Source organism: Heteronotia binoei, chromosome 14 (assembly GCF_032191835.1).
Source record: "Heteronotia binoei isolate CCM8104 ecotype False Entrance Well chromosome 14, APGP_CSIRO_Hbin_v1, whole genome shotgun sequence".
Taxonomy (NCBI): domain Eukaryota; kingdom Metazoa; phylum Chordata; class Lepidosauria; order Squamata; family Gekkonidae; genus Heteronotia; species Heteronotia binoei.
In genome coordinates this window covers 68,665,154-68,688,643 of record NC_083236.1, presented here as the reverse complement: position 1 = coordinate 68,688,643, position 23,490 = coordinate 68,665,154, and the positions used below count along the sequence as shown (strand labels likewise).

Sequence of the window (23,490 nt, the reverse complement as noted above, 5' to 3'; positions counted from 1 at the left end):
ATAAGAGAAGCCATGTTGGATCAGGCCAGAGGCCCATCCAGTCCAACACTCTGCGTCACACAGTGGCCAAAAAACCCAGGTGCCATCAGGAGGTCCAACAGTGGGGCCAGGACACCAGAAGCTCTCCCACTGTTGTCCTCCAAACACCAAGATGACGTATTGCTACTTCAGACATAAGAATGCAAGAGAAGCCATGTTGGATTAGGCCAGTGGTCCCTCCAGTCCAGCACTCTGTGTCACACAGTGGCCAAAAAACCCAAGTGCCATCAGGAGGTCCATCAGTGGGGCCAGGACACTAGAAGCCCTCTCACTGTTGCCCCCCCCCCGGACCAAGAATACAGAGCGTCACTGCCCGAGACATAAGAACATAAGAGAAGCCATGTTGGATCAGGCCAATGGCCCATCCAGTCCAACACTCTGCATCACAAAGTGGCCAAAAAATCCCAGGTGCCATCAGGAGGTCCATCAGTGGGGCCAGGACACTAGAAGCCCTCCCACTGTTTCGCCCCCCAAGCACCAAGAATACAGAGCATGGCTGTTTTCTCGATTAACGATTGATGATTAACGATGGCATTTGATTAAAACAGTTCCGAGTGGCGCTTTTAATTTTTTTGCTTTTATATGTATTTCACGCCCTTTGTTTTACGTATTTTGTTTGTATCGTAAGCCACGCTGAGCTCTGTGAGGAAGAAAAAGGCAGCTAGCAAAAGTTTCGAATAAAACGCAGAAATATTTCCACATCAGCTGCTCCTGCAAGGGTCAAACTGGGCCAGAGAGCGGCATTCTTATTCTTATTCTGGCCTGGCTCTCCGCACGAGCAAGGCCCCACTCCGGCTGCTGCCCTTTTTGGACACCCACCGTGCAGCTTCCACTAATCTCTTCGCTTCCCCCTCCTCATTGGAATGAGGCAGGCGGCATCCTGCCATCTTCCAAGTGTCAAGCGCCTCCGAAAAGGCGAAGTGATAAAGAAGGCTCAGCAAACTCGAGGGCTTTAGGGAACTGAGTCTGACTGATGGATGGGAACGGGGAGGATCTTTTTCTCTCTCCCCCCCCCCCCCCCCGCTGGAGTTCCGATCTCGGGAGGATCACCCACCCTGGCAGAGGTCTTGCAAATCTCCTTATTATGCACCAACAGATTTCTGCCCAGCTGCAACATCATCAATGTCTACGGGGAGAAAGAGGGGGTGGGAAGACCTGACGCCCAAAGCAAACGAGCAAAGGAGCTCCCAGATTGGAAACATCGGCTTGTCTCCTGCACCGAAGCCGTGTCAACGAAGTGGAAGACTGTATTAGCCACCATTTGGAGACCCTGGGGCAGACTCTAGTCTAAACCTTCGGTTGGGCTTCTAGCGAAAAGGAATGCAGGAAGCCATACTGATTTCTCTGAATAGGGTTGGCTCTGGGTGTTAATATGGGCCATACAGGGCCCCGCGCATGTGTGCGTACAGCCCCTGTACACCCGTGTGCCTACCAGTGTTCCCTCTCAGCTGAGTTAGTGTGAGCCAGCTCACAGCTTTTTTAGCCTCCAGCTCTCACATTTTTGTCTTCGCTCAGGGTAAAACGGCCCCCCGAGCAAACTAATTTATGCAGTGGCTCAGCACTTTTATTGCCAGCAGCTCACAAAGTAGAATTTTTGCTCACAAGGCTCCATAGCCTAGAGGGAGCATTGGTGCCTACCACTATTTGGCTTCTTGTTGGGTTCTACACCAGTTTGATGTAGTGGTGAAGTGCGTGGACGCTTATCTGGGAGAACCAGGTTTGATTCCCCACTACTCCACTTGCAGCTGCTGGAATGGCCTTGGGTCAGCCATAGCTCTGGCAGAGCTGTCCTTAAAAGGGCAGCTTCTGGGAGAGCTCTCTCAGTCCCACCCGCCTCACAGGGTGTCTGTTGTCGGGGAAGAAGGGAAAGGAGATTGTAGGCTGCTCTGAGCCTCTGTCCTTGAAAGGGCAGCTTCTGGGAGAGCTCTCTCAGCCCCACCCACCTCACAGGGTGACTGTTGTTGGGGAAGAAGGGAAAGGAGATTGTACACCGCTCTGAGCCTCTGTCCTTGAAAGGGCAGCTTCTGGGAGATCTCTCAGCCCCACCCACCTCACAGGGTGTCTGTTGTGGGGGAGAAAGGGAAAGGAGATTGTGAGCCACTCTGAGATTCAGAGTGAAGGGTGGGGTATATATCCAATATCTTCTTCTTGATAAACCCCCAGCGTTCCCCCAGGGAACACAGTTTGAAATGCGCTGATCTAGTAGTCACACACATGAGTGCACTGGCCTACATGGTTCAGGATGGCTAGCAGCGGCTCTCCAGATCTCAGGCTGAGTTCTTTCAAATCACCGAGGGTCTGATCCGTGTTAACTGGCGAGTCCAAGGACTGAACCTGGGATCAAACAAAGGCTCCACCGCTGAGCCATGGTCCCTCTCCGGAGGGCTATCATCCTTCAAAACTTTATGCTGGAGTCCCCTACCCAGCCTGTGGACCGATACCAGCCTGTGCCCCGTTAGCAACCGGGCTGTGAGTTGTATAATTATTTCATTATATATTACAATGTAGTAAGAAGAATAAGATGACATTATTTATAGACGACACTTATATTCCGCCCTCCATTCAAGAGTCTCAGAGTGGCTCACAATATCCTTTATCTACCTCCCCCACAACAGTCACCCTGTGAGGTGGGTGGGGCTGAGAGAGCTCTCCCAGAAGCTGCCCTTTCCAAGGACAACTCCTATGAGCGCTATGGCTGACCCAAGGCCATTCCAGCAGGTGCAAGCGGAGGAGGGGGGGAATCAAACCCGGTTCTCCCAGATAAGAGTCTGCATACTTAACCACGGCACCAAACTGGCTCTCAGGGGATAGACACCCTGTGAGGTGGGTGGGGCTGAGAGAGCTCTGACAGAAGCTGCCCTTTCCAAGGACAACTCCTATGAGAGCTATGGCTGACCCAAGGCCATTCCAGCAGGTGCAAGTGGAGGAGTAGGGAATCAAACTGAGTTCTCCCAGGTAAGAGTCCGCGCACTTAACCACTACACCAAACTGGCTCTCAGGGGATAGATACCCTGTGAGGTGGGTGGGGCTGAGAGAGCTCTGACAGAAGCTCTCTTTCCAAGGACAACTCCCATAAGAGCTATGGCTGACCCAAGGCCATTCCAGCAGGTGCAAATGGAGGAGTGGGGAATCAAACCCAGTTCTCCCAGGTAAGAGTTCGCGCACTTAACCAACACACCAACATAAAGTGCACAATTGTATCATTGCAAAAGCATCACCCCTCCCCCCACCCCCGGTCCGTGGAAAAATTGTCTTCCACAAAATTGGTCGCTGGTGCCAAAAAGGTTGGGGGGACCGCTGACTTAATGGACACATGAAGCTGCCTTCTACTGAACCATCCAGCGCAACATTGTCTACTCAGACTGGTAGCGACTCTCCAGGGGGTCAGGCAGAACTGCTTCACATTTCCACCTACCTGGTCTTCTTTACTGGAGATGCGAGGGACTGAACCGGGGATCTTCTGCATGCTGAGTAGATGCTCTGCCACTGAGCCCACAGGCTGTCCCAGTTGTTCTTTTGACTTGGAAATTGAGGTTGCTTCACCATGATCTTCTACAGGTGTCTCACCCACCCACCCCCATGCCCCATGCCAGACTAATTCCTTAGGCTGTTGTCTCATGAACTTTCCTGCTGAGACAGACAATCGCAAACTAAATGCAACAGATTTACTCAGGGGTGGAATTCTAGCAGGAGCGCCTTTGCGTATTAAGCCACACACCCCTGATGTAGCCAATCCAAGAGCTTACAAGGCTCTTTTTTGTAAGCTCTTGGAGGATTGGCTACATCGTGGGGGTGTGGCCTAATATGCAAAGGAACTCCTGCTAGAATTCCACCTCTGGATTGACTAAGGAGGAGGAGGAGTTGGATTTATACCCCGCCCTTCACTCAGAGTGGCTTACAATCTCCTTCCCTTCCTCTCACCACAACAGACCCTCTGTGAGGCAGGTGGGGCTGAGAGCTCTCCCAGAACTGCTCTTGAGAGAAAAGCTCTAACTGTGGTTCACCCAAAGTCACCCAGCAGCTGCATGTGGAAGAGTGGGGAATCAAATGTGATTCTCCCTGATTAGAGTCTGCCTTTCTTAACTACTACAACAAGCTGGGTCTTCATGGGGAGGTTGGCGGTTGCCCAGAATTCCCTGAGTTGTTTTCAGCTCCAACAAGGAAGAGAAGAAGAGGCTAAGGTTGTCTGCCACATATATCAATAAGTTAGGCTTTCTGAATGACCGTCTGGAGAGCACCTGCTGCAAGCACCATACCGCTTGCCATTCATGTACTAAGGAGAGCCAGTTCGGTGTAGTGGTTAAGTGTGCGGACTCTTATCTGGGAGAACCGGGCTTGATTCCGCACGCCTCAACTTGCAGCTGCTGGAATGACCTTGGGTCAGCCAGAGCTATTGCAGGAGTTGTCTTTGAAAGGGCAGCTTCTGGGAGAGCTCTCTCAGCCCCACCCGCCTCGCAGAGTATCTGTTGTGGGGGGAAGGAGATAAAGGAGATTGTAAGTCGCTCCGAGTCGCTGATTCAGAGAGAAGGGCAGGGTATAAATCTACAGTCTTCTTCTTCTTGACTGCAATAAGAACCAGGGCCATTCTCCCGGGAATATTCTCACCCAGTTCCTGGGGTTCGCCTGCAGGCCTTCCCCAGTGGAAGCGAATGCTGCCCAAATCAGCGTTCACCTGAGCCGAGCTTTGATCCCAGGAAGTCTCTGAGTGCGTCCAGAGTTTTTTTTAGCTCCCAATCCTAGCCAGCACTCGCGTGCTTGGGGTAGGCAGGCAGGGTTGCCCTCAATTCCAAGGGTGTGTCTTCCAGGCAAGGCTGAGCCCCGGCTTCAGAAACCAGCGGAAGGTCTCCAGATTCCAGCTGCCGTCAAGTTCTCTTCCTACAGAGCCTGTTGCTTGCTGCACAAGTGTTTGGAAGGATCTTAATGCTATTAATCTGAGGGGGGGGGGGAGTGGGAGGCAGCAGGTATGAAATATTCTCCTCTCTGCTGCATTTGCATCCGCAGAGAAATAGATCAAGGACGCGGCATTCAAGTCCCGTTCCCCGCTCCATAATATTCCCTGCCAAAAACCCGCTTGCAAAAACACACTTGCTGTAAATTTCCTGACAAAATTCTTTTGAGGTTATTTCCCCTCCTAAATTAAGCCATACTAATTATTTTCAGCCGGCTTTATCTCCACTTTGCCACACTCCGGGAGGGTGTGGGCGGCGAGCATTTTTAAGCCGCCATAAACAAAAGAGTGGTTTGGAAAATAATTCTATCAATTAATCAAATTAATCCTGCCGTTTTAGTTACAAGCCCCGAGTGGCAGGATTCTAGCCTGCGGTTATGAGCTATCTCTCGTTGACAGCGTTTAAATGTTATGATTGCAACAGTAATTAAAGAATATAATATACTCGTTGCGGTGCGGCCGCCCCCCCCCCCACCCCTCTGGGTTGCAGGGCGGCCTTGCACAGAGGTCAACCGGAGGACAAAGGAAGACTGACCAGGAGGGGTCTCCCTCCATGGGGGGGGCAGTTTCGGGGACCGGCAATCCTGCTTCTAGAGCTCTCACCTTCTGAGAACAGCTGAAAGCTCCAAGCTGCAAGCTTGACAAACAGCACAAAGATCTGGTGGTCTTCCCTGTAGCCTTTTCCAACAGCGAAGGTAGCAACTGGATGCAGGGGAATCGCCTGTGATGGAGATTTTGCTAGACCAGGGGTGGCCAAACTGCGGCTCAGGAACCACATATGGCTCTTGCACATACACTGGGCGGCTCTTGAAGCCCCCAACATCACATCAGTTGGCTTGGAGAAGGCATTTCTCACTTTAAATCACTTGAGAGCCAGTTTGGTGTAGTGGTAAAGTGCGCGGACTCTTATCTGAGACAACCGGGTTTGATCCCCCACTCCTCCACTTGCACCTGCTGGAATGGCCTTGGGTCAGCCAGAGTGTTGGACTGGATGGGCCACAGGCCTGATCCAACATGGCTTCTCTTATGTTCTTACATGACACAGAGTGTTGGACTGGATGGGCCACTGGCCTGATCCAACAGTGCTTCTCTTATGTTCTTATGTGACACAGAGTGTTGGACTGGAGGGGCCATTGGCCTGATCCAACAGTGCTTCTCTTATGTGACACAGAGTGTTGGACTGGAGGGGCCACTGGCCTGATCCAACATGGCTTCTCTTATGTTCTTACGTGACGCAGAGTGTTGGACTGGAGGGGCCATTGGCCTGATCCAACAGGGCTTCTCTTATGTTCTTATGTGACACAGAGTGTTGGACTGGAGGGGCCATTGGCCTGATCCAACAGGGCTTCTCTTATGTTCTTATGTGACACAGAGTGTTGGACTGGAGGGGCCATTGGCTTGATCCAACAGTGCTTCTCTTATGTGACACAGAGTGTTGGACTGGAGGGGCCACTGGCCTGATCCAACAGGGCTTCTCTTATGTTCTTATGTGACACAGAGTGTTGGACTGGAGGGGCCACTGGCCTGATCCAACAGGGCTTCTCTTATGTTCTTATGTGACACAGAGTGTTGGACTGGATGGGCCACTGGCCTGATCCAACAGGGCTTCTCTTATGTTCTTGTGAATTCACAGATCATGAAGGGCTAAGTATGCTGAAGGACACATCAGTTCAAGAAAGAGCTTGACTTATTGTTCCATTTTCGCTTTCTCCAGTTGGTCCAGGGCAGGATGCTAACACCACTCACCACCGCATTCCATTGCCTCTGGAAATTGTAACTCTTGGTTACCAAGTTTAGCAGCTATATTTACAGCTGGCAGGTCATCGTATTATCTGGCAACGGTATTGCAACATCCCGGGGCAATGAGTTCCACAGGTTAATTGGACTTCATATAACAAAGCTGTGCCCTACCTACTCTCGCTTGTCTCGCGGAAATTAAGGCCAGACCTGTTTGCCAAATACACAAACAACGCCTCCACACCTCTCCCCAGCAGTTATCCCTCTTCCCACATCCCAAATGATAAGCAAGCGATCAAAAGCAGAGTGTTTGAAAAATGCAAAACAGACCGGCAGGCTTCTGTGAAAATATTGGACTATATTTGAGAGGAGAAATCCAGGCCCTGTTTTTACAGTACCACTGCGTATTGTTCATCTCATATTTTATTCAACAACATTAAAGAGGTGCTCCACTGGCCCCCTGTACAACATTATAAAAAAAAAAAAACCCAAGAAAAAACAAACGGGCGTTTTCAGCGCTTTTTCTCTGCTCTCTGACAAATATCAAAATAAAAACTTTAAAAGTAACGCATTGCACCCGATGTATAATTAACCTACTATATTTTTTTACACAAAGAACTGTAAAAGTACATATTAACAGGATAAAGCCACTTAATTCCTTTTTTAAAAAATCTGAAAAACAAAACACACCTCATTGCAAGACACACACAAAGAACGCTGCTCCCAACCCTTTCAGTGCACCTTCTCTGCTCCTCCGTGACGTCGGAGGCCCTTAAAAGTGACGGATGACCCTCCAAGAATCTGCACCTGAGACTCAAACCTCAAGATATAACTGTGGTTGCATACACACTGCAGAGTAACAGGACTGCAAGAGAACATGCAAGATATCCCCCCCTCCCCCCCCCCGTTCTCTCTCTGTGTGTTAGGTTTATACAGGCAACGGTTAACTTCTTTAATGAGTTGTGTCTTTCCCCCCCCCCCACTGCCTTTCCTCCACTGGTTTGTTCCTGTTGGTATTCACATTACAAAAACAAAAATAGCACCAGTTAACTGCGTAGTGAAAGCCCGAAGTCTAGCAACTATCTCAATACAGTAAGAGTTAGAAACCATACCTTACAGGTAATTAGGACAGTACTGCATTTGTGGGAAGGGTGGTAGCGGTAGTGAATTGGCACAGTCTTTTTTTTTTTTCCCCTTACGGGAAAAAGATATCAATAATTAAAAAGAATAATTAAAAAGAAACTATGTCAACAATCTTCAAGGTGCAGTTCAGCTAGGTTGGAGGGGGCATATAATTTTCTTTTTTCTTTTAAAAAAATCCCTTTCAGCGACATCTACAGTGGTCTAAAAAAAAAAAAAAAGGCAACAACTTTGAAGGCCCCCGAGGATGTACAAATTAGTTCATTCTTAACTCCACATTCTTGGGAACGGACGTCTGTCGAAAGCGCAAGCGCCGCTTCCTTCTTAATTTAATTTTTTTAATTGTATCATGTCTTAGGCTGCTCCCAATTAAACGAAATCGTTCAGGATTATTTGTGCAAAATCTTCAGGAGAGGAGGGGGGGGAAAAAAATCTGCTTTTCTACAGTGTACTGCACCTTATGAATAAGATGTCTCTGGAATGAAGTTCATCTCTTCAAGTACTTTTGTACGAAGATAAGAGAGGCACAGTCTCAAAAGGGGCTTGGGATTTGCAAGTATCCCCATAACCTCCGCACTTCTCCAATAAAGCATTTCCTCTTGACGCTTCGCTCTGCCCAAAGCGATTACAGTTTTAGTTCATGAAAATCATCAGCAACATCAAAGTTCTAGCATTTGCATGATAAATCAGGTGAATTAAAGTAGATTATCGAGACACAAAAGCAAAACTATTTCAGAGGCGGCAGTGCAAGTTCATTTAAGCTAGACAGAGAAATCACGCGACACAAACGAATTAAATGCTTTGATAATTTTTCTCTCTCCCCTCCCCCCCCCCTTGAAAGCAGCGAAAGGATCACCAGAAGTCACTTTCATAAATTACTCAGAAGTATCTCTTCTTAAAGGAATTTTAAAGCTAGTTAATTTCTGCCCAAACAGTTGGCTTAGGAGATTGTTCTGGGATTCAGCCGTCCGGTAGTGGTGAGCCTCGGGAAGCTTAGCACCTTGGACAGCTCTGGGTCTGTTGAAAGAGCTGGCCAGGGAAGGGGAGGGGTCTTTGGGTAACAGGGGATGATGGTAGGTCTTGCCCAAGACGTCCTTCTTGCGCTTCAAGTCTCCACTGGAATGGCGGATCTCTGCTTTCTTCTGGAAACCCTGGTCAAGCACCGACTTCTTGAGTTGGCTGCCTGCCGCCGATACCTTGGACTTGGGGGCCAGTTTGTTGCAGTGAGGATCCCTCCTTCGGGGGGAGAGGGCCAAAGCCTCATTGTTTGACCAGTCGGCCCTCTTGAAGCCTCCAGCACCGTCGCCCCTCACAGCTTCTTGCCCCTGGACTTTCTTTTTTTTGCCTCCGTCTCCTTCGATATTCTCACGGGAAGCTGAGCTACCCTTGTGAGAAGGCTTGTGTTCTCTCCGCTTTTTGGGGAGCGGTCTGGAAAGCCCATTTGTCACGGGTCTTTCTTGGAACCTGCTGGGTTCAGAGTGGTTGTGTCTCACCTGAGAGCCTCCCATGTCGCTTTGGACGTGGGCACTCATTGGACCGGTCTGGATGGTTCCCGTATCTTTGATGCCCCCCTGGGCTTTGCTGTCTTTGGGGCAAGCGGCCATCTCTGGCGGGGCCTTGTCTTTTAGGCAGGGTGGCTTCTGAACCTCTCCTGGACCACCCAGGGAATTCTGGGTGTTAGTCCGATTCTCAGTGTCAGTCTGGCCCCCTGTGGTTTTCTTGGAAGGGATCTCTTTGGCAGGCCGATTTAGGGTCGGCGATGATCTCTTGTCCTTCAGAGGTGAGGGGTGGAAGGCAGCTTCAGACGCGTTTAGCTTACAAGCACTTTCCTGAGGAACAGTTTCGATCGGTTTAGGATTGCTGACCCACTGAGTTTTATGGGGACCGTTGCACTCTGTAACCCCCAAACTCACAGCGGGAAGTTCGAGAGTCTTGCGCAGGGGGTCGTCTTGCGCGGGTGAATTGTCCCCTATGCCCATGGAGCGTTCAGCCTCACTGCTCAAGGTGACCTTTTCAGGAGTGTCCATTTGCTTGTGCTTCTCGGAGAGATGAGGTGGAGACAGCTTGTGTGCTTCTGCTTGTTTATGTGCTAACCTGGCAAGATCAATGCTAATTGCGTCAGGAGAGTCTAAAAATGGAGGAGGACTCTCGTCTGGTGAGCTGTTTTTCATCAGCTGGTGGGTGGGAAGTGTGGCGGCGTGCCTGTCCTCTGGGCGCTCTGATGCTCGCTGGTGTGCCGGAGGAGGGGGCGAAGGCAGACAGTCAAACAGAGGTTCTTCTACTTCAGCCAAGAGGCCAGAGAAATCTCCCATCCGATCTTCTGTTTTGACACAGGCCTGGGGTGGAGGTGTAGTTGCACGCATGGCTACAGAAAGAGGCTCACTTGGAGGTAGCAGGGCTTCTCCCCCTAGCTGGGGGGAATGGAGGCAATCAAACTGCACAGGTGAGCCCTGCACAGATGAGCTGTTGTGGTGGAGAACCTTCTTCTTTTTGGCAGCAGGTGTCCCTTCCCTGGGGCGCAGCTCCTCTTTGATTTTCCTGTCCCCCTCCTTTGGAAAGACTGCTGGGCGCATAACCCCTCGGAAGCGGAAGGTCTTGCTGTTGCCCGCCAGGTGTTTTTCCATGTGCCTGTCGTACTGCTCCTTCTTGGAAAAGGTGTAGTTGCAGGTGCTGCAGATAAAGGACTTCTTGATCACGTGCATGACATCTGCGCACAGCTCGCAGGCGTACAGCGTGGTATGCTTAATGTCCATCTCCTCGGCCGTCCCGTGCTCTTGACAGAGATGGCTCCGGAGCTCTTTGGTCTCCTGATAGAACATGGGACATTTGTGGCACAGGTAGATTTTCTGCAAGCTGTGCACCACCAGATGGCGCTGGAGCTTGAAAGGCTTGGGGAACTGCTTCCCGCAGTGGTGGCAATCTCGAGATGGATCTTTGCATTCGGGGTGCATGGGCACCATCTTGGGAGGCCCTTCGACTTTCGGGGCAGGGTCTGGAGAGGAAACTGCCGGTGCTTTGGGGGAGGAAGCCGGTGGCTTGGTTCTGACCGGCCTTTCTGAGGGATCCTTGCCGACCTTCCCCTCTTGCCCCAGAGGTTCTTTAGGGGTTTTGCTCTCTTTGCCAACAAGGGTCTTGCCACTGGGCTCTGTGTTCTTGGAGGACTTGCTGGGCTTTCGGCACAGGATGGAGTTCAGGAAGTGAGTGACAGCTGCGTCCTCATCATTGAAGCAGCCAGATATCCCCAAGACAGACTTCTGAGCCTGGCCTTTCCGCGCGAACTGAGTCGCATGCTCCCTTAAGTGCTCGTTGTACATCCAGACATCCGAGATCTCCTTGAGGCACATCCCGCAAGCCCAGAGGCCAGCTTTGTTCTTGGCATGCTTCTCCTTCAAGTGGTCCCTCAGCTGCTCCCGTGAGCTGAATTTCCTCTGGACGCACATGTAGCAGGTGGGCGGCGGGGAAGGGTTATGGGTCAGTTTGTGAAAGTCCAGCTCCCCTAAGGTCAGGAACCACTGGAAGCAAACTTTGCATTTGTACTGCTTTTCTTTCGTTTTGAGGTTTAAGTCGCTGCGGGGTTTCAGTCCCTGCTTCCCTTCTTCTAGCTTATTTTTGATCGGCCGGCCTTGGCTGGTGGGCGTCGGGTTCAAATCTAAGGTGCATTCATTTGTAGGATGGAGATCATCCTCTTCAGCACAGTAGGAGGACATATCCCTCATCTCAAATTTTGTGTTCAACATCTCCAAATCAATCGTACGGAATTCAGGCAAGGTAGGGTTTTCATTCCTTCGAGCATCGTAGAGTTCTTCTTCCAGATCTGGAGGTTCTGGACTGGCTTCCATCCCAGAATGGCCACTGGAAAGCTCTGTGGATGAACTGAGCGCTGGTCCATCAGCAGAGGCTACGTCTGCCTCTTTTCCTACACCACCCCAGTCGCTCAAGGTTGGAAGAGTTTCTGTTGGACTCGTTTGACACAGGAAGCTTAATGTGTCATCCTTCTTCAAATCAGTAGCTTCTTCGCTTAGTCTGGCATCTGGTTGAAGAGCAGTGTTTTTGCTAGAACTGGAACTGGGGTCGCTCGGCATTGTTTTGCTACTGTGGCACATGTCAAGCAGCAACGCATCATCGATGGAGATGGTTTCATAGTCACAAGGATCGTCTCTAGTCACACAAAACGAGCTGGTTTCCCCAAGATCTGAAGCCATCCGGACAGTGAAGAGGTCCCTTGTAACTTCTGGCCTGGAGTTTGCCTCTGAAATGGGTTTCAGATTTTTGGTCCGTTTTCCGTACACACGAGTGCACTTCCTCCGGGTGAACTGATCGTTCCTGGGGAAGAGCTGTGAAAATGTGGTGTCGTCATCAAACAAGCTCTGCAGGTCTCGGCCATCATTACAGAACTCTTGGCTCTTTGGAAGCTCTCCCGTCCTCCAGGGCTTGGAGTCCATGGAACAAGGGGAAACTTCAGTTGCTTTTTCCGAGGTATCTTCTAAGGAACTTGTTTTGTCTGGTACAGAATCCAAAGGCTGCTGTTGACTCTTGGGGCTGAGCGGAGGCACCAACAGGCTGTTGTGATTTGGGCAATCTGCCTCTTCCAAAAGACTGTCCTTTCCCTCATGTTCCTTCACATTTATGCCATCACGCTGGTTTTCGCAAAGGTCACTCAACAGTTCCTCACCTCGCTTTGGGGATCCAGTTGGCCAACTGTCTTGTGGACAAAGCTTATCTTTTAATTCTGGATCTTCATTCCCTTCTCCTCTGACACTCCCTACATCCTGAGCTGTCTGTTCTCCAGCAGTTTCTTTGGCTGAGGACATTCTTTCACCTCCTTCAGGTTCATTGATTCTCAGAGACTGAGGGGGCAAAGAGGCCCAGGTGGAGGGGGATGTGCAGTTATTTCCCAGTTCCTTCGAGATCCTAGTCACAGTGAGGTTGATGGTGTTGAGGACCTCATTCTCCACATTAGAAGACACCGTGAGGTTGTTTGGGTCGGCAACTCCTTTCCCTTTCCCCCTTTTCCCTTTCCTCCTCAGTTTCTTCTCTGCCGAAATGCCTGAGCCAACAGGCTTGGCCTCTCCCTCTATTCCTCCTGTTTTTGAATCTTTTCTAGAATTAGGCGTTGACTCATCCATTTGGGCTGGTGTCGTTTTCATTTCTTTACTCGGATGGCCTGTGCCTTGCAGTTCATGGGTTATGTCAAACGAAATGACGCTTAGGTTACTCAGCACCCTGCTAACAACTTCCTGGATCTCCTCTCGGGGCTCCTTCCTCCGTCTTCTGTAGGATCTGGGAACCGCTTGGCCAGAAGTTGTTTTTGGGAGACGTGAGTTGCACCCCCTTTCTCTGACCAAAGCCTTTGTATTTCTCTTGGAGGCTGGCTGGCTTGGGCCTGAAGAAGTCCCTGCCAATGGAGCTCTGTCCTTGTTCTCCTGATGCTTCACAGCCCTGTGCCTCATCAACCCCACTTTGGTTCGAAAAGAAACAGAACAAATATCGCAGGACACTTGCAGTCTTTTCTCTTCCAGTGGACCTGTTTTGGAATCATCTTTGGGATTTCCTCGTTTGCTCTCTTCTTGCTCCCTGGAACTAGGAGAATCTTCCACCTGCTCATTCCATTCATGGCTTTCCTTCTTCATATCATTCGGTCTTCTGTCCGTGTTTTGAGAAGGGTAGCTACACCCAGTCTCTGGACAATGGCTAGCACTTAGGCGGACCGCCACAGCTTTGTCTGTTTCTGTAAGGTCAGCTGCTGGAATGTCTCGGATATTTACGACTTTGCTGAAGACCTCTTGCTGGGATTCATCTTTACCGACTTCCGGAGAGCAGCCTCCAGCCTCTTTTGCTTCCTGGAGCGTTTGCTCTGCACTTTCATCTCTGCATTGAGTAGAAGAAATCTCTGATGGAGAAGGACCAAGGACGTTACCCTGGAGGGAAACTGGGGGAGAACTGGCAATCCCATCCCTGACTGAGAGTGTGTTGCTATCTTCACAACACGGCCTTTCGAGTAGCCCTTCCGAGAGCTCCTTATGCATAAAAGACGACACACCAGGGGATTGGCTGCTGTTGGTTTGCAATGTCAAGGGTCTTTCCTTTTCTGGGAGAGGAACCACTGGGTTGCCCAAGCACAGAGGAGAGACAGGCTGGGGAGCGACTTCCTTCGGAGGCGGCGTCAAAGCACCAGCTGCACCTTCTGCGAGGTGTTGCCGTAGGTTGCCCCTCACATCCAAGAGCGGTGGAGATCCAGCATCGCAGCACTGCGAAGTGGGGGTCAAGGGGAATGCTTCTTTCCACGCCCTGTGTTCTGAAGGACTCCTAATGGCCCCCTTCTCTTCCCCAGAGGAGTGCTTGCATGTGCAAAGTGGCTGGCCCTCAGGTACTGTGGAGTTCTTGAGTTCTTGAGATGCTGCCTCTATGAAGTTGGGAATTGCCGCACAGATTGTGTTCTTTTCCTGCATGCACTTCTGATCAGCAAAGCCTGATTCCCCTGGAAAACTGTCCTGGGAGACTTCCACGCAGTGACTTGTTTGCTTTCCCAGGCCTTCTGTAAAGCTTGGGCTGATTCCTGAACCGAAGCCCGCTTTGGGTCCATTTTCAGGAGGGCTGGTAGGGGCTGCAGAAGTGTCATCGTCTTGTGACTGATCCCTGCTCAGTTTGGCCAGCTGGACTTTCCCAGCTAGTTCCTTTTGTCTGGCTTCGTCCCAAGTAGCACAGTGTGTGATTTGGATTTTGAGCCCCGCTGCTAATGTCTGGCCTGGTGTATCTTGCTCAAATGATCCAGGACTTAAAGGGGATTTTCTGCGGATCCTAAATGCCAAGGTTGCTTTTTTCTGCTCTCCTGTAACCTGAGCGCCCTCCTCCCTTAGCAATGAGGTTATTATTGAGTTGCCGAGCAGAGAGAGGTTACTGTGGTCTGGTGAAAGGCCATCTGCGCACCTATTAATGTCAGCCTCTGCTGAACATTCATCTTTCAAGCGCTGCTCTGGGATGCTGAGTTGTTCGGGGCACGAAAGGACCAACTGCTCTGCTGCAGGAGAGACTTTTTCTCCCGAACACCCTGCTTGGTTGATTGTTTCCAAACACAGTTCCGATGAACTGGGTGCCTTGGTCCCCAGTTCGTCCTCCACAATCCCCTTCCTTTCTCCCAGTGTGGGGCACTCGGCCACATCTGCATTTGCCCCACTGTCTGCAACTCCATTTTGATGCTCAGGCTGCACATTGGTACTTGGGGGCAGGAAAGGAGCAGGATGCAGGAGGGGGAAACAAGGGATCAGCAGATCTTCCTCCTTGTTCTTGACTGTTCTGGCAACGAACAGCTGCAGTTGCTGCAGTGGATTAGCTGACTTCCCTTGCGGGGCTGAGGCATATTTTGCATCTTCTTCCTCCTCCTTGGAAAAGGGCAACGAATCAAAGAGTGAGGCTTTGCCATTGCCAGCTTTATCGCACGGTGCTGGACTCTGGCCAGTTGCTGCCCCTTCAGTTTCCTTGGCCTCTTCCAGCAGCACAGATCCATCTTTGTCCCTCTGCATGGGTGTTTGAGGTCCCAGTATTTCAGGTGCCTCACTCTGACTCAAGGGTCTTTCTTCTGGGTCTTTGACATTCTGGGTGCTAGAAGGGAAACTACCATCATCCTCTTCATCTCTGACATCTTGTAGCTCAAATTCTGGTTTCAAACACGTGACCTGGTGGCCGTACGATTCCAGCTCTGCAGCGCCGTCAAACGTTTTCTCTTTCTGCGGCATTTCTGGAAAACCATCTGCTTCCAGTAGCAAAGCCTCATGAATATTTAGCCCAGCTGCCTGCAGGGACTTTGGAAACAAATGATCAGGGCTTTGTATCAAATGGTCTGTGTAGCAGGGAACCTCTATGTTGTCAGGGATACGTATCATTCCGGTAGACGCACCCCTCGTTTCCCTGAAACCATCTCCCCCAGAGATTTCAGCATCTTTCAGATCTTTGTGAAGTCTCTCATGGGACTCTTTGGAGCTGAAAGGGTCAATCAAGATCAGATCAGTGGCCGATGGTGCATTCATGGTAGACTGCAGAGGGCTGAACTGGACTGAACATGGCCAAAGATTCCTGTGGTTTCCATACTTGGTGTCTAAATCTGGAAGCAGAGTTTTCTCATTTGCTGGATTTTCAGGGAGGCAGGCTTTTGTGGAAGGAAGACCCGTATTATCAAATTCACCCTCCACTAAGAATAACCCCTTTCCATCACAACGTTGCTCTGGGGTTAACGGTGAAAACTGGCTGACAAACTCCTTCCGTTCCGTATCAGTGCGGTCTTTGGGCATTTGGTGTTCATCTGACAACTCCACGTTAAGTTTGCTAGTCTGTAGCTGGCTTTCCAGCTCAGTGACTAACCTTTTGATCTCCAGGTCATCATCTGAGATGCTGTTTATAAAAGGTTCATTGTAATCGGGAATCCTTTCTGGCAAAGTCATTGGCATTTGGGTAATCTCACCAGGGAACCTCTTTGCTAACGGCTTTTCAACAGAAAGGCCTTGAAACGGGGCAAGGTCTTCTGGTAACACTGGCGACACTTCCACTAGTTGGTTCCACTCCTTTTCTTGCAGGAATGAAGAGTACTGCTGGTCGAAAGGGGTCATCTTGCCGAGCGGATGACTGGCACACGGAAAGGTGGCATAGTTGTCCTTGCTTGAAGAAACACTGTCATATAAAGTAGCATCAAAGTCAGCTACGGGGATCTCTCCAAAGACAGAGGAAGAATCAAAGCTAAGGGGTGATGAGACCTTGCCTTGATCGGCCTCGTACGAGGAGATCACAGGGTGTTTCTGTCTGAACGAGCTGACGTTGATATCTCCCTGGCGCAAGTACACATTGTCACCGTGGGACGACTCTATGGATGGAGAGCCAGAGAAGAAACCTGGTGACTCATAGCCACTGGATAATTCTTTGCAGTCATAAAACGAGTCAGCAGTGTTGACTAGCACATTTGGTCCTTTCTCGGTTACCTCCAAGCCAACAGGATTGTCACTAAAACAGCTAATAGGGGCAATGAATTCTTTTTGCTTCTCTAAAGACTTAGCGTCTGCCTTGTCATAGACAGTATTCTCATCAAGGGGGAGTCTGTTGTTGTCAATGGAGGAAGGACCGATGAGTTCTTCCACATGGTATTGCCCATTATAGGCAGTAAACTGGTGCCAGCAATGATCTGTTCCTAGCACACACGGCTCTAGGGCTTTGTCTGTAGCCCTTGGCTTATCTTCACTATGGCTGGCACACTGCTCTGACTCTTCAGAACCAAAAAGCACACCTGGGCTCTTGCCAAGCGTAGCTTTGCTGGGATGCAGGTTCTCTTTAGTAAGCAGCAATCCTTCACCTTCATCTGTATAACGGATGGGAGAAATGTTGGGACTGTGGTTTCGAAGCACGTTAAACATCGGAGGTGGGATTTTGGCTGAGTCGATGCTGTCGGGCTCCCCGGACAAGTCAGAGGTGAGAGTATGGCTTCCTCCCAGTGTTTCTTTCTCAGGAACATTCAGAAGTTCTCTTGAAAGCGGTCCTGCACGCTTTGGATTCTGCAGAGGCCTCTTTCTCTCCTCGCCTTCTTTCTCAGTGTCTGAATCAACCTGTTCGGTGCTTTGGGGGCTGTTGTTGCTGCTGCTGGTTTCACTGGAGAATGTTGTGCTTTGGCAGCTGCTTACGGAAGACCGGCTGTTTCGCAACCTGCCCACGCCACTCTCCTTCCTTCCAGCCTCCTTGCCCGAGGCCCTCTTGGGCTCCTCTCTGTCTTTCCATTGCCTGTAGCTCCAAGCCAGCTCTCTTTCCTTCTCCCTTCCCCCTCTCCCTTGGCGTCTCCTGCTGAAGCCGCTTCTCAGCCTGCCGTTGAACCTTGAGCCCAGCTTCCGCCTGCAGTGCCGCTTGGCATATTCCACCCTCTCGTCATCCGATTCAGAAATGTATTCGTATTCTCCGAATTTACTGTCCTTCGTTTCGGGCAGCAGTCGGTCGGCAAGCAAGGACAGCGGGACAGCTTTGGTACTCTTGTTGTGCAGTTTGTGGAGTTTATTTTTCTGCTGGACAATTTTTTGAATGAGCTCCTTGCTCCATGTTCCACTCCGCAGCTTCCTCTTCTTTGCCTCTTTCGCGGAGAGCTTGGTGTTCCCAGCAGCGACAACAGGCTCACCAACCGGCTGTGGGCTGCTCATCGGAGTAGAAGGGCACTTTACATTCTTCGGTTGCTTCAGTTCTGGAAAAGTTTTGGTTGCCTGCTTCACAGGCAGAAATGACCCACAGCAACCTTTCCTTCTTATCTTCAGTGGGGCGTTTGTGTCCGTTTGCCCCCCATCATACATTGCCGGATCCACAGCCTTGCCTCGAACCAACTCTGTGCTGCTCTGTTTTTCAGACTGCTCTCCTCCATGGTCTGGACACCAGGTTGCCAGCCTCTCTTTAGCTCCCTGTTGCTTCCCGGCTGCTCTGCTTTTGGCCAGGTCTCCACAGGGATGATCATCGTAACAATTTCCCATTTTCACATTCTCATCCATCACCACATGCTTCGTTTTCTTCCCCTTGTAAGGTGCCCCACCACTGGTGACCTTTATGGTTGCCAGTTCTTCATCCGCAAACACATCTATGAAGCTGCTGTCGATTTCTGGGTTATCTGATTGGTACCCCAGTCCGTTCAGAGCTTCGGTGATCAAGCTGTCTAGCTTGGCATCATCGATTTCCAGGTCAGAGGTAGTAAGTGGCAAAGGGTTCGTCGCTAGGCTGCCAAGCTGGTTCACCTTGAGCGGATCTTCTTTGGGCTCTCCTTTGCCCTCTCCATCTGCCAGGAAATCAACAGTCTTGTTCAAAGCAAGCAATTGCAAATGAGGATCAGGTAGCAGCAGTGGTCCCAGCATGTGTTTTCCGGAATCAGAAGGCACGTTTTGCTGCTTCCTGATTTCTGACCCCCGGGAACTGTCCTTCGTCTGACCCTGTGGAGCCACGTGCGAGTTGCAGAACTGGCGGTGCTCCAAGAAGGAGGAGAGGTTGCTGAAGTTCTGGTCACACTGCTTGCAGGTCAGGAACACGTCCAGCTGGTCAAGGCTGGCGCTGCTGAGTGAGCTGGCCAGAAAGTGATGCGAGGAATAAGGTGGAGATGGCACCTCAGCCTCAAAGCCCTCCAGGCACCCTTTGGAGACGTCCATATTTGGCTTGAGGAAGTGCTCTTCTGTGGGGAGGCCTTTGTAAAGCAGTTCGTCTTTTGAGGCCTCTTGCGAGAGGCGAAAGGCCTTGATAGGGTCTGCTTCACGATAGTGCAGTGCGCCGGTGCACAGCGGCTCTGAAACGTTGATGGGCTTATTGCCATCCTTTGTGTGGCAAGGATGGTGAAAGTAGGGGTGCGTGGTCAGCGGCGTGCCGTCTTCAAAGCCATGGCTACTGGGGCTGCTGGACAGTGGAGAGAGGGATGAGCAGGTGCTGCCGCTGTTGGGGTTGGGGGCAGGTGACGGGAGAGGGGAGTCGCTCGGGGATGCAGCCAAGGCCAACGGGGGCAGCACCAAAGCTGAGCCAGAGGGGACCCGCGAAGTTGGTGGGGGGACCCCTGGGCTCATGTTGAAAAAGAGGGACTTGCTCCTTGAGCCACACACAGCAGGGAGGTCGGCGTCTTTGGGTCCATCAAAGCAGAAGGTGTTTGTCGAACTGCAGTTCTGTGGGACCGGATCATGCCTCTGTATGATGGCCCCCTCCCCAGTCAGCAGCACTTTACTGGAATAGCCAGGGGCACCCTTGTGTGCCTTGCTGTTCCCCTCCCACTCTGACGGGAAAGGGAGTTTCTGATTGGCGAGTTTCCTTGAGAGCTCGATCCGGTTCTGGCCAGGCATGGTGGAAGGAAGTTGGAGATGGTGCCAAGTCTTCTTGATGTGCTGTCTCTGGTCTGGTCCTGAATGGCTCCCGAAGGACAACTGGTTTGCGACAGGACTTGCATAAGGTGTCGTGTTTTGCTCCAGGGGAGAATAAGGTCTCTTGCCTGCCTCCCAGGCTTGCAAGAGCCGGGGATGGGTCTGAGCTGTAGTGGAAAGGTTCTTCTCAAAAGGCGCTAAACCTGGGCTGCTCAAGCCATTAGCTGGGGGGTCACCGTAAGTCTTGTTCTGAAAGTGCACTTGGGGGAGAGAGATTTGTGGCATGTTCCTTCTTAGCAAGCTACCTGCGTCCAGTATCCTTTGACTAGCTACACTATCTTTCAGGGAGGGCTGCCTCTTACCGATTGACTTTGGCATACTAGAAACATGTAAACTGGGTAGGAAAACGGCTTGGTTTTCTTGCAAAGTGCTTGGGTTTTGGTCAATAGCACCTGAAGGAGAGATAGCACCATTGTGGTCAGTGGAATGTTCATTCCTTCCTTTGTAGCAAGGCAAATGCCCTTGAGTCGGCGACTGGAGGAACTGAGTCAGCGGAGAAGCCAACCCGTAGATCCTGCTCTCCAGAGCCACGTTCTCATAGGGGCCATTGCCGAGGGCTTCCTCTTTCCAGTCCCTGGAGGAAGTATGGAAGGCCAAAGCACCATGAGAGGCCTGACTTGTGGCCAATGAAACATCTACGTAGTCTTGAGCGTTGGCGTCACCCTGGAAGGAGTCCGTGGCTGGGCTGTGCAAAGCCTGGAAAGGGTACTGGAATGTCGGAGGCCCCAAGCAGTGTGCATTTGATTTGTTGTTCTCAGGGAAGGGGCAGGTCTTTGGGGCAGAGAGTCCATTGTTAGTACCCGGAAGGCTTTTGTCTGGTGAATGCCACGAGTTATTCCCATTTCCTGGGAATTCCAGATAATGCAACTGCCCACTGCTGCCAGGACTTTCGTGAGGAATGCCAACTGAAGGTTGCATCTTTGCACCATGGTTCGGGCGTGCAGCTGCTGTCGGTGAGGTATAGTTGCTGGAAACATGGCTTGAGGGGGTCTCTGGGAAGCAGCGGGCAAAGCTGAGATCTTCCTGTTGGAGTTCCACCTCCCTCTCGGGGATTCGGGGGACATGGAACCGGTAGCTTCCAGAGATAGGTCCTCGTCCGGGTTCTACCTTCTTGGGCGGGGTGACCTTCTGTTGAGGGTAAGCGATGCCGATGGTGGGGTTGGATCTGGCATTGCTAATTGTGAGCCGGTAGAGCTGCTGGTGGCCACGCTCCCCTTTCCCCGAGCGCTTGTTCTTATCCCTCGCTCGGCTCTTTCCAGTGGGAGACTGGGGGCTTCCTTTGACGGTCCCCCAAGAGCTGTCAATGGGAAAGTTGGACCTGCTGTGTAGGGACTTGAAGTCGATTTTGCCTGCTTGCTGGGGCCGGATCACAGCTTCCCTCTGGTTATGAGGCTCCTTGTCCTTGGTGCTGATGAAACTGGATCCATGTTCAGCCCCATTGCGTAAGCATGACTCCGAGCCATCCAGCAATCCGCTGTCGAACACGTCACTCGCATCTTTCTTGCCAAACTGCTCAAAGCTGACCTCTTTGTCTGGGGCGCTGGACTCGATATCATTGGTGACATAAACACGCTGGGTCTCTCCCATCATTGTCCCAAGGAACAGGCCTAAAAAGAAGCCGGTCTCCTCAGCTTCTCAGTATGAAAGCGCTTCTTCGTATGCATCACCTTCTGTTCTCAGCCAGCTATGAGGCAGTTTGGCCTCTAGGGGAGCTGCTCGTTCCATCCTGGCTACTGGACCGGACATCTGCGTGGAGGGCGACAGGAGTTCATTTCACAATTCCGCATGAGACCTACAAGACAGAAAGGTCCGAATGAGTTTCAGGAGTCTGGTGTCATATTCCATCTCAAAACACTCCGACATTTCAGTATCTACTGTATGCAGCGAACAGATCTCAGGATATTTAAATTATTTGTTCTCCACCTTCCTCACAGGGACTCAAAGACAACTGGCTGACAAAATGCATCGTGCAATAAACAATGAAATAGGATTAGGACTGTAGAAGCCAGGTTAGGATTAATCATAAACCTAATAGACAGAACTGAAGCACAGCTTAAGTATTAAAGTATTCCCTGCAGATATGTATCCCCTGCAGAGATCTGGGCCCTACCTGACTTACTACCTTTTTGTAGGGCCTGTAAGATGGAGCTATTCCATCAGGCTTTTGGTTGAGGCAGTGGGCATCCATATTCCATCTACTTAGCCTCACTTGCTGCGATGCGCTTTTTTTTTTTGCCAGTTTGCGGATGACACTAAATTGTTCAGGGTGGTGAGAACCAGAGAGGATTGTGAGGAACTCCAAAGGGATCTGTTGAGGCTGGGTGAGTGGGCGTCAACGTGGCAGATGCGGTTCAATGTGGCCAAGTGCAAATTAATGCACATTGGGGCCAAGAATCCCAGCTACAAATACAAGTTGATGGGGTGTGAACTGGCAGAGACTGACCATGAGAGAGATCTTGGGGTCGTGGTAGATAATTCACTGAAAATGTCAAGACGGTGTGCGTTTGCAATAAAAAAGGCCAATGCCATGCTGGGAATTATTAGGAAGGGAATTGAAAACAAATCAGCCAGTATCATAATGCCCCTGTATAAATCGATGGTGCGGTCTCATTTGGAGTACTGTGTGCAGTTCTGGTCGCCGCACCTCAAAAAGGATATTATAGCATTGGAGAAAGTTCAGAAAAGGGCAACTAGAATGATTAAAGGGCTGGAACACCTTCCCTATGAAGAAAGGTTGAAACGCTTAGGGCTCTTTAGCTTGGAGAAACGTCGACTGAGGGGTGACATGATAGAGGTTTACAAGATAATGCATGGGATGGAGAAAGTAGAGAAAGAAGTCCTTTTCTCTCTTTCTCACAATACAAGAACTCGTGGGCATTTGATGAAATTGCTGAGCAGACAGGTTAAAACGGATAAAAGGAAGTACTTCTTCACCCAAAGGGTGATTAACATGTGGAATTCACTGCCACAGGAGGTGGTGGCGGCCACCAGCATGGCCACCTTCAAGAGGGGGTTAGATAAACATATGGAGCAGAGGTCCATCAGTGGCTATTAGCCACAGTGTGTGTTTGTGTGTATGTATATATATATATATATATATATATATATATTTGGCCGCTGTGTGACACAGAATGTTGGACTGGATGGGCCATTGGCCTGATCTAACATGGCTTCTCTGGGAGAACCGGGTTTGATTCCCCAGTCCTCCACTTGCAGCTGCTGGAATGGCCTTGGGTCAGCCAGAGCTCTCTTATTTGGGAGAACCAGGTATGATTCCCCACTCCTTCACTTGCACCTGCTGGAATGGCCTTGGGTCAGCCAGAGCTCTCTTATCTGGGAGAACTGGGTTTGATTCCCCACTCCTCCACTTGCACCTGCTAGCAAGGCTTTGGGTCAGCCATAGCTCTGGCAGAGGTTGTCCTTGAAATGGCAGCTGCTGTGAGAGCCCTCTCCAGCCCATATTGCTTGTGGTCCCAATTTTGTTGTTCTCCGCTCTGAGCCTGCTCACGGGAAAGGGCGGCAAGTCAACTAAATAATAAGAACATAAGAACATAAGAACATAAGAGAAGCCATGTTGGATCAGGCCAACGGCCCATCAAGTCCAACACTCTGTGTCACACAGTGGCAAAAAATGTTATATACACACATACACTGTGGCTAATAGCCACTGGTGGACCTGTGCTCCATACACTGTGGCTAATAGCCACTGATGGACCTGTGCTCCAT

At 50.6% G+C, this 23,490-nt stretch overlaps 1 protein-coding gene across 1 annotated transcript in view; it reads right to left on the bottom strand.

Moving 5' to 3' along the window:
* Nucleotides 1-7,062: 7,062 nt before the first annotated feature.
* Nucleotides 7,063-23,490, bottom strand: part of ZNF469 (zinc finger protein 469) — a 566,114-nt gene continuing 549,686 nt past the window's right edge. Inside the window, exon 4 of the mRNA XM_060253917.1 lies at nt 7,063-21,556. Within this exon, the coding sequence (XP_060109900.1) occupies nt 8,740-21,354 (12,615 nt within the window). The 5' untranslated portion in view covers nt 21,355-21,556 and the 3' untranslated portion in view covers nt 7,063-8,739. The remainder of the gene's footprint in view (nt 21,557-23,490) is intronic.